The sequence below is a fragment of the Nicotiana attenuata genome, unplaced genomic scaffold (assembly GCF_001879085.1).
Source record: "Nicotiana attenuata strain UT unplaced genomic scaffold, NIATTr2, whole genome shotgun sequence".
In the NCBI taxonomy this organism is placed as follows: domain Eukaryota; kingdom Viridiplantae; phylum Streptophyta; class Magnoliopsida; order Solanales; family Solanaceae; genus Nicotiana; species Nicotiana attenuata.
In genome coordinates, this window is record NW_017670270.1 from 618,598 (window position 1) to 629,029 (window position 10,432).

Below are 10,432 nucleotides of genomic sequence, written 5' to 3' on the forward strand. Positions count from 1 at the left end.
GATCCCGGCTTAATTCCTTGAGCTTTTACTCAGACTTCAAAGCTCCAAATCTCTTGAATTCATTCCATAACCTCTACATAGCTCGGAATCACTCCTACAAAGCATAAAACACACAATTAGTGCAATACACTAGCGATTAAAGCTCAAACTCAATCAAAGTGCAGTAAATTTGAGTGTAATAAGCGACTAAAATACGTAATTATAGCCTATCATCAGCAAACAATCCAAAAATTCAAAGCGTGAATGTGATTTGTTAAACTTGTAAAGCAAACAATCGAAAAGGTAAAATATTTAAAGAGAAAATACCTTATTAGAGAGACATTAGACATATAAACTTTAACTTATTGGTAGAGGCGGAGCCATGAGTTTAACTTTATGTGTTCTGAATTTTAGAACACTAATCTCAAGTATTAATAATTGAGTTCAAAATTTATAATATTTGTACACTTTTAATAATTTTTTTAACATAAACATATTGTTTGAGTAAAAACCACTGGATTTGACCGAACTGTATTCGGACTTCTAGCTCGGCCCCCGCCTATTGGACATGCAATCTCGGTGTGTTTAGCAACTTTATGGTAAGTTGAAACTTTGCTCAAATAGCCAGTCATATTCATTATTTTGTTTTTTAGCCATATATATAAATTATACATTGATATGCATAACTATATACATACAAACATAAATTATGCATATATTATACCCCTACTGACTCATTTTAGTTTAAGCGGTTGGGTGAACGACTATTTGAGTTAATACTTCTAAGATTAATCACGATGCTAGTCATAATTATATCTTAATATTGAAAAAAACAACTGGTAGGGACTAAAATACTTAGAATAGGAGAATTAAGAAGGGATATGCTGGACATAAACTAAAATCCAATAGGCAATGAATATGAACACAAATCTTAGGTAGGAAAGACGAAACATTGAATCTTGAACATCAACTGTAGACAGCCAAACAATTCAGCGTTGAACAAGAGTCACTTTCGCCTGTAATCCAAGTAGCGGTCTTTGATTATTTTTCTATAATTCCACCCCCCCCCCCCCCCACCCTCTCTCTCCCTCAATTATAAATTTCTAACAAATGGAATACAAAAAAATGAAGAAAACCCCAGGTGGAACAAACAGAAAAAGAAATCAGAAAAAGGATACTTTATTTACAAGAAAAATAAAAAGGAATAGGAAAATCGAAAAAAGACACCTTTTTTTTCCGTTTCGTTACCAGAACCATAAAGCATATTCTTTCCTTTACTAGTCCCTTTCAATTTTTTTCATATCAAAAACCCTAATGTACTTTTGCATGCATTTTCAATCTTTGTGGAAAAGCATTCTCAGTATCTAATTCTCTTGATCTACCCCATTTTCCAGCTTTCTGTTTGCTCCTTTCAGGTTAGTTCTTTTGTAATTTTATATGTTTTTGTTCATTGATCATGTTTGATTTCTGCCTTTGATTACAAGAGCTGGAAATTAGTACCTATTGTTATGATTTAACTTGGGGTGAAAATTGGTTTTGCTGAATGTATTGATGCTATTTTAGTTTTTTTTTCCTTTTTTGATAATTTGTTAGAATTTTTGGTGGTTAAAGTTGCAATCTTTATGTTATTTTCATTTGTAATGGATCTTTTGTTTATGATGGTAGTGTCCGGGCCAGTTTGTGCGCACCTCGACTATTCCTTCGGTACCTCTTACCTCCCACCAGCTTATAATGCCTCTTAATTTCCTTATTTATTGTATGTAGCTCCTCCAAGAATTTGCCTTTTTCATGAAAAAAACCTTTTATATATATATANATATATATATATATATATATATATATATATATATTGTAATTGCTATAAGGTTCTATGTTAACGTTTGTTTAAACTCTGGATCTCTTCACCTAGTACATATTTGATGATATTTCACCTTTTCTACTTGAATTATTTCTTGGGCAGATTCTTCTGGTGTGGTGGTGTCTTAGTTAATTTTATTTCATGTGAATGATTTGCTGGAAACAGAGTTTACTTTAACTACTTTGTATTACTTGTCTGAATCTTGTTTATATGGTTTATGAAGCCACATGTTTCTATAGTATGGTGTGGATGCCAGCTAATGCTGTTTGTCCTAGTTTGCCTGGTGCATTTTGCTATTTGCGTTGTTCTTTTAATTTATTCTGTGTGGACCAATGTTTTCTAACTTGAATCAATACTTGAGCAGGTGATTCTGCCTGTATCTGTCTACATTCGGTAGTGATTGGGGGCTACAAGACCCTTGTCGGAGCTGATCGAGGGAGCACTAAAAATGCGGAACAATTTGTCATTTTCCATGGATGGTAATGGGGGTTCATCGCAAATGTTCCCCATTGATCCTCTCATGCCATATGGTTTTGGAGCGGATTTTCTCTCCCATATTTCATTGATTGTTGATGGTTCTAGAAACTTATGTGCGCCTGGGAGTCAGGCACTTCAAGAAGCTTTCAAATGCTTTTCAAAATATGCTGGTGCGCTGCTAGTCTGGTTTGTCAGTGGATCAAACTCTAGAGTTAATAACCGAATATCAGGCAATCATCAAGGTTCAAGAACCACCAGGTCTAGAATGTCAATTCTAGCACAACAAACAGCTTCAAATAGACATAATTTCATGGAACTTTTCTGGCAATCAAGATGCCAAGGGAAAATTACCATCCCTGTGATATTTAGTAAGATTTCAAAGTTCACATTGAAGCAACTTTGCAAAGAAGCCGAACATCTTCAGTCAATTCCTTTGCTCTCACTAGCTGCTGCTTTAGTACCTCCATTTGACAATTTGTAAGCTTTTCTTCTCAATAAATTTCATGATGAAGTTATTTAACTTGAGTCTCTCACGGGAAGGCTCTGTTAAAAGCCATATATATTACCTTCACAGAAAGAAAAAGAAAAAGAAAAAAAAAGAATCCTTTTTATGTTTTGACTACTACGTTGCACTGAAGTTCTTATAATTGCTTTTGGCCAAATGAATGATAATCAGCTCCGGGGATGTGCTAGCTGTCCAGCTGGATGGCGGTGCTATGGAAACACAGAGCGGGGAGGATCAACGGCCCTGTGAGGTTGAACACCGGGGATGTGATAATTCATTTTTCCAGAATTTAGATTGGTCTAGACATGCAGTTGAGCCCATAACGGGTATTGAATTTCCTACTATCTTGGACAACCTAATAGCTGGGGAGAAAAATTCCAGTTTCACATCAGAGGTAAACAAATATGAAGTATTGGTATTCGATTGATTTGTTTTTTCTTGTGATACTATGTGGTTTTTCGATTTAGCTCTTCATACTTGTTTGGGTCATTATCCTGGCAATTATTTCGGTTGTTCAGCTGAAAATGCACCACTTTGACCATAACCCCTCTATATTGCTATCCCAGCTTAAATGGGCTTTCCAATTAAACAGTTTGGTTTTTTGACTTGCTATTTGGTTTTGTTAACTGAATTGTGTGGTTCCTGAATCTTGTTAATTAATGGCCAATTTAATGAGACTGAAATCTGGTTTGTCACCAGACTGATGAAAACGTGTTCATTTTGTTATGACTGTTTGATTTTAGGCTTCAATCTTCTCTAGCCATCTAAGTAAGAGAAGACGTACAGAAAAGAATAGACACTCACAGAAGAACAGGGAAAGGGCAATATATTTCAACTTTGCAATGTGGAAACATACAATACCACACATTATGAATATAACAGTGAGAACTAGGGGTGTTCATGGTTCGGTTTGGATCGGTTTTTCCCTAAAAAGAAACCAAACCAAGTAAGTCGGTTTTTTCAAATATTAGAACCAAACCAAACCAATTAAGTCGGTTTTTTCTCGATTCGGTTTATGTCGGTTTTCGGTTTTTTCGGTTATTTGTCGGTTTTTTCTTAAATATAAGACATACACTACCAAACACATATTCTGGAGACCACATTTTCAACGTAACACAATCTAATCAATTGCCCTTTGAGAAATCTATTATTTACCAAGTTATATTGATGATAATTGAATCAAATAGTGATGAATAATTTAAGGACTCAATTAAAAATATATTATTTTTAACATGAAATGGATTCTTACACTTAACAAAAGAAAACTACCAATCAAACTAGAATATAAAGGTAAAGAACTATACTAAAAGTGCAAACTATTAACATTTACCATTAAATTTTTGAAACTTTATATAAAAATATACATATATATAGGTGTAATAATAAATTTGAAATAGTTACTCCTATAGTCGGTTTGGTTCGGTTTTTTTCTGATTAAAACCAAAACCAAACCAAATTTGATCTATTTTTAAAATTCAAACCCAAAACCAAACCAAACCAAAAAGTATCGGTTTTTTTGGTCGGTTTGGTTTGGTTTTCGGTTTGGTTCGATTTTTCGGGTTTTTATGAACACCCCTAGTGAGAACATTACTATATTCAACAGTTTGGTTAGACCTGTAACCTTGGAAAAGCAGTTAACTATTCTTTTCTCAGAAAAGAAAGAAAAAAAGACAGTTAACAATTCTTTGATTACTTGCGTACGCTCAATGTTAGTCATTTTGGTGGGGGATATATTAGAAAGAGCCACAACTATCCCGAAACCTGAACTTGGAAAAGAATAAGAAAAACGCAGTGTAAGAAGAAAAATATGACAAAAGCAATTAAAGTGAATTTGGTACTTTTGGTGTTTTCTTCAGCTATGCCTGGATGGTGAACAGTTACTGCTTCGCTTTTCTCCTTCAGTATCATAATTTTAAGGGAAAAAGTTAATTTTCACCATCATCTTAGTTCCACTTCCTTGTTTCTGGATGATAAAGTCCTTTTGCTCTATTCACTATTTTCATAGATATTAGTGAGAAGTTAAAGCTATAAAAGTAGACATTGTATAGGATCTTGCATGACATTTCCAATACTTAATGCTATGATATTATTTGATTGTAAGATCCTAGCAGTGTTCTGAGAAAATGTAATCTTGAATCCTCTCACCAGTTTTTCCGTTTCCCGTACGATCTGACAAATCTTAATCTGAGCATAATTTTTTTAGACAGTTTTGATACTGCAGTTATGAATTTATCTCCTAGTATTTGTAGGTTTCCTGTAGTCAACAAAAGTTTGAATTGATTTCTGCTTGTATTTCAGGTCCTTGTTGGGACTGGATCCAGAATAATGAAAATTATCAGAATTAAATCTCTGAAGGTTTATGCATTTGGCTTCTGTAAGTTCCAGCTCTTCTCTAGACTGCCCTAAGGTCTTATCAAGTTCGAAAGTTCTGTCTGCAGAGCTTAACTATCGTTTATTTTGTATAGATGTCCATCCTTTTGATGTCTGCCAGAAGTTGGGCTGGAAATATGCCTCAGTTCCTTTTTGTGAACTGAACAAACAGCAAGACTTTTATCGGGATCTTCTCAGGTTTTCTTTTATCGCTCGCATTCCAATGCCTTTGGAGTTAAATACGTGATCTTCTGGACATATTTTCCTTAACTTTTGCCATGGTCCTGACATTTCATTGTGAAATCTGGCACAACTTTAATGAGGTGTTATTTTGTCTCTGAAGATAATTTTAAAATTGGTTAATGCTCAAGTTTGCACATTCTTTCTGATAATTAATTTGTGAAGCTACATTGCTTGTTTTGAAGTTTGGATTTTCAGATCCTACTGTAGTAATTGATTGTCCATATTTCCATGTGATGTATTTTCTTTTCCTGTGCTGGTAAGATGCAGCTATTAAGCATATTGTACTGGGCCCTCAATTCTACTCATTTGAGAACTAACCCAGCTCCTTTCGCGTCATTTCTTTTGCTGTTTTGATAGTCCATGTTCTCACACCTTTTCTGAAACCCATTTTTATCCTATGCCATTAATATAGCCTTTTTTTTCCTTCCTTTTTTTCCCCACATAACCGTTGTGTCTAGGCCAGCTTGCATGCACATCGACTAATTCAACGGGCTACCTGCTACCTCCCACCGGCACAGATACCGGGTAACTCTGTCTACCAAGGCTTGGGAATATAGGAAGGAATCACCTGGCATTGTGCATCCGTTGCCATTTATGTAGCTTTTCCTCTCTTGTTTTTCTGTTCCTCCTTTTCATCTAAGTTTCTCCTGTCTCTTGCTTTCACCAGAAACCTTTTACTAGTATAAACTGTGAAACTGGTGACTTCATGGGTAATGATCATATCTCTGCCCATCAATGATTAGACTGTAATTGTCGTCGTTATTTTGCTACTCCCACCAATTATAGAACAGTAGCCAATTATGTGATCTAACACTATCCTGAATATTTATTTGCTGTTGGGAACCTTACTGAAGAAAACCTTTCTGCTGTAAATGTGCTTTGATTTTACTTCCAAATGTGTGACTGCAAGTGGTTAAGTGTGTCAAGTTGAAAGGTGTTGGATTTTCCCCCCACAAATGGTATTGTATGGTACATTTGTTTATTACCGCCTTTACACCTAATCTTTGTATGGCTTTACTTGCACAGTTGCATATGCCATTCTGTTTATGGAATGATTAGAGTTTGTGCTATTTGCTATTGTTTCCTCACACCAATTTTGTTGGCTGTGCTGCAGGGAAGATATTAGCATGACTGTTAGGCTTGTTGTTAGCTGCAATGGAATCAAAATCAACACAGTCCGAGAGTATGTTGAATTCCTTTTCAGATTTTGAAAAGCTTTACCCCCATTGTTTAACATTAAACATTGCTCTGTCTCACACTTGTTATTCAAAATCAATTAGTTCACTGTTTCTTGAATTCTTTTCAATATTATTGACTAATTAGTTGAATATGACTACTTCCCACTTCTTGATATTGAAAAATTGATAACTTTTAGGTTGTCACTTGTGACCTCATCCTGTTGAATCGGTTTCTAGAAGCCTTCTTTGCTTCACTAAAATTGCAACAAACAGTATATATGAACCCATAATGTTAGAAGTACAACGAGTTCAATGATAAGAACCTTAAAGGCTGAATCCATAGAGTTTAAATCCTGGATCCGTCTCTAGAAGCATTCCAACTTAATTACAAGTGTCTCATGACGGACATTTCCTAACGCATGGAAGTCTTCATCATTGCCATTATTATACTCATTCTCAACTCTGTTTTCAATTGCCTCTTTCTGCAGCGTCTTTGAGAAATCTCTTCGAGCTCGGTTGGTGAAGGTTAGTACAACAAGCGTCTTCTGCACAAAGTTCTTTGTCCTAAACATTTACTTGCTGCTAGAGAAGAAAAAACGCCTTGATACTAACATTCTTTGTTTCACTGTACAGACAAATCCTGATACAGATTATCGCTGTCTAGAAACATTTGGTTCCATGTTCTCGCAAGATATTCATATACAAGCAGTAAGCTGCGCTATAATCTCCCCACCTTCCATTTATTCTAGTGTTGCCTCTTCATCTATTATTCATGACTTGAAAATTTCAGGGTACAACAATCAATTTTCGACGAACAGCTGATGGACATCTAATTACTGAGAGTAAGTGCACTGATATCTAAGAAGACAAACTCTCTGATACTTGCTTATTCTTTTTGATAAGGGAATTAGGCAAACAGTCTTGTGTTTCTGACTATAAGGCTGCTGTTCTTTGCAGTCGGAGGAAACAATATCGGAGCAGTTCAGAGTAGAGAATTGTGTAGTAAGTGAACCGTCATCTTAATTTATTTCTTGGCAGTGGTGGATATACTGCACAAAGTGGCAAGATATTGATTCTTGGAACTAACTAGAAGGATAAAATGAAGAAAATGGACGGGAAAAGGCAGTGAGATTGACGCTTGTTATTCTTGCTTTTTCAGGGGCATTTTTTGATATGTACATTGGCGATGTTCCTATATGTGAGGAATCAAAAGAAGAGATTGGAAAAAATGTCGCAAGTATCTTAAGGGGGTGTTAAAAAGACGCGGTCTTATCTTTCTTCTCCCACAAGAGCTTATTTGCTGCTAATGGCTTAGAGTTCTCGAGGTATTTGACTTTATGATGCAGTTATTAGGGAAGCATAGCGTTCCAATTATTAGGGCATAAATGTCAAAATGAAGGAAAATTTCACGAGGAAATGGAGAATAAATGATTGTTAGGTTTATATATGCAGAACCCTTTTATTTTAGGCAGGGTTCTTATATTTAAAATTCTTTCTTTGAGAATTAGTTAGAACACAAGATTATTTGTAGCCTTGTTGGAGTGCAGCCATAATAGAGCTGTCTCTGCCAACTGTTGTAAATTTAGCTTGTAAGATATAGTATGTGAACTTATAGAGAGAGAGCTTGTTCTGCATTTTGTCTATTAAGCTTCTCTCCTATTCTGTATAATATTGGTTTCCTTTGGTTAATGTATGATGTATCTGTGGACTCTGGGTGCCAATGCAACAATCTGCTATTTAAAGTTGTCAATCTTCTATTTCTAATAGTAGGCTCTTTTCATGCTTCAAAACAACTTATAATTTCCTCCACTTCTTGGCATTTAAAGGTTCTTACATACATCTTGGTTTCGAGTAGTAACTTGATTTTCTTTTTCTTTTTCCACAAATTGAAAAACTGAGGCGCCGTTTGTTTGAAATTTTTCAAAAGTTGAGTTTGCGCGCTTAAATACATGATTTTATGTGCTTTGGGAACAAGCCTCCTGTGCTTGTTCTTGTGTCACAAGTATGTCTCCAGAAAAAGAAAGTGGTTGCTTTTCCCATAAGCTTTGTTTATGGAACAAAAAGAACTCACCAAATCCTGATGAGCTTTTTGGATATGGCCCCGATCTCAATGAAAACCTTGAAGATAGACATGACATATGCAGATTTTTGCAAAAATGACCATCTAACTGTTATCACAACTAGCTAGACTTGTATAAATGTTCTTGGGCATGGAAGTTCTATGGACTATGCTTTTACTTCTTGCACATGTTTTTGTAGTTTTTAGTATAATTAACTGAGTAGAAGTTCATTATGGAAGTTTCTTAAAATTTTGCACATGTTTTTGTAGTTTTTAGTATAATTTGTACATTAGTACATGTTGTGTTATTCGCTTCCATTACCCTGTTATCTTGTTGTCGCAATTGTTTGTTGCTTTAGTTTCATTGTTCCTTAAGCCGAGGGTCTACCGGAAACAACCTCTCTATCTTCATAAGGTAGGGGTAAGGACTGCGTACACACTACCCTCCCAAGACTCGACATGTGGGATTATACTGGGTTTGTTGTTGTTGTATATAGGGATAATAAGCTTTGTATGGTTGGTTGCACTAAAACAAATTATAAGCTCAAGTTTTAGTCGATCTTTTATACAACAAAGACTACAGTAATCTTGATTCTGTTAATTAAATAATTCTTGGCTATAATAAAACATTCATGGATTCGATTATGAACAGATGGTAAACCAAGGAGCTGTTATTCGATATATCTGCCGAGAAGAGAAGGAAAACTTTTATTCTGAGTTTCAAATAAGAGTTGCAAAGTGTATGGAAGTGGGACTTTTAGTTACGCCAACGAAGAGGTTTGTTCTTGGAAAGATCTTCTTAATGGATTGGAGAAGAAGAAGAAAAGAATTTTGTTAAGTTGTGACTATTTTTCAGTGGGTTTGAAAATTTGTTTATATTTAAATTAATAGAACTAATAACAGGAGATATTTGTGAAAATCAACATGTACTATGTCCTAATTGTGAAAGAGTTTGAGTATCCAACTCAAAACTTTAAAGTAATAGATGGAGTGAACGAGGTTATTATAAACCCCTTTTATAAAACCATTGTACAACTGATATGGGATACGTGTATTCACTAACACTATTTACGTGTGAACTGAATACTTAAGCTTTTTTCTATTTCCTAGAAATTTTAAGTATGCTTGAAGTAGAGAGAGTTGGCTAAAGAGTGAGCTTAGAGCAATTGTGAAAACACCCTTACTATAGTTTAGCTCTGATACTACGTGAATGTATTTGAGCATCCAATCCAAGATATTAATACAATGGATAAATTAACGGAAAATATATTCGGCCACACTAATAATGACCTAAATGTCCAGAATGGGGGCATTGTGGTAACTTCGCACGGCTTTTGAGGGCATAACGGATAATTGAGCATTTTTGTTTTCCATCTCTACCCTTTAGTAAATTTTTATTTCAATTCAATTTTTTCAAGCAATTCTCTCTCATTATTTTAATTGTATTACCTTCCCATGACCTCTTTCACATATACACATGCATGACTACATCATTTTCCATAAAGCATTCAATGCACATATACACATACTATACCAAACGAAATACATTGAAATATACAGATAGTATACCAGAGGAAATATGTATACATTTAAACTACTATACTCATCCTCCATTGGTCACTTCCTAACCCTAAACTCTTAAATATATGGTGCTTCACCTAAGAAGCTTTTCCAGCCCCTATTTCTTTTCTATCTTTATTTTCTCCTTCTCCATCTCTTATCTTTCTTTTAGTGTTAAGGGTTAGATTAAGTAATGAGGGACG

The 10,432-nt window shown here is 34.9% G+C and overlaps 1 protein-coding gene across 2 annotated transcripts; it reads left to right on the top strand.

The window, feature by feature from the left end:
- The first annotated feature begins 1,094 nt into the window (after nt 1-1,094).
- LOC109237040 (fatty-acid-binding protein 2) lies at nt 1,095-8,360 on the top strand. Of its 2 annotated transcripts, XM_019403284.1 has the most exons (12): nt 1,095-1,394; nt 1,645-1,683; nt 2,202-2,791; nt 2,991-3,213; nt 5,118-5,193; nt 5,285-5,387; nt 6,547-6,615; nt 7,099-7,135; nt 7,244-7,318; nt 7,401-7,452; nt 7,568-7,612; nt 7,770-8,360. In XM_019403284.1, exons 3-12 carry the CDS (start codon nt 2,286-2,288, stop codon nt 7,865-7,867), a joined length of 1,284 nt encoding a protein of 427 aa, XP_019258829.1. In that variant the 5' UTR covers nt 1,095-1,394; nt 1,645-1,683; nt 2,202-2,285; the 3' UTR covers nt 7,868-8,360. The 2 variants fall into 2 exon arrangements, with proteins under 2 accessions (XP_019258829.1, XP_019258828.1); XM_019403283.1 differs by lacking the exon at nt 1,645-1,683.
- Nucleotides 8,361-10,432: the final 2,072 nt, after the last annotated feature.

Coding starts and splice junctions, on each gene's coding strand:
- LOC109237040 (XM_019403284.1), top strand. CDS start 2,286: ATGCGGAACAATTTGTCATTTTCCATGGATGGTAATGGGGGTTCATCG. Junction 7,136..7,243: donor TTCGAGCTCGGTTGGTGAAG/GTTAGTACAACA, acceptor TTCACTGTACAG/ACAAATCCTGATACAGATTA. Junction 7,319..7,400: donor AAGATATTCATATACAAGCA/GTAAGCTGCGCT, acceptor TGAAAATTTCAG/GGTACAACAATCAATTTTCG.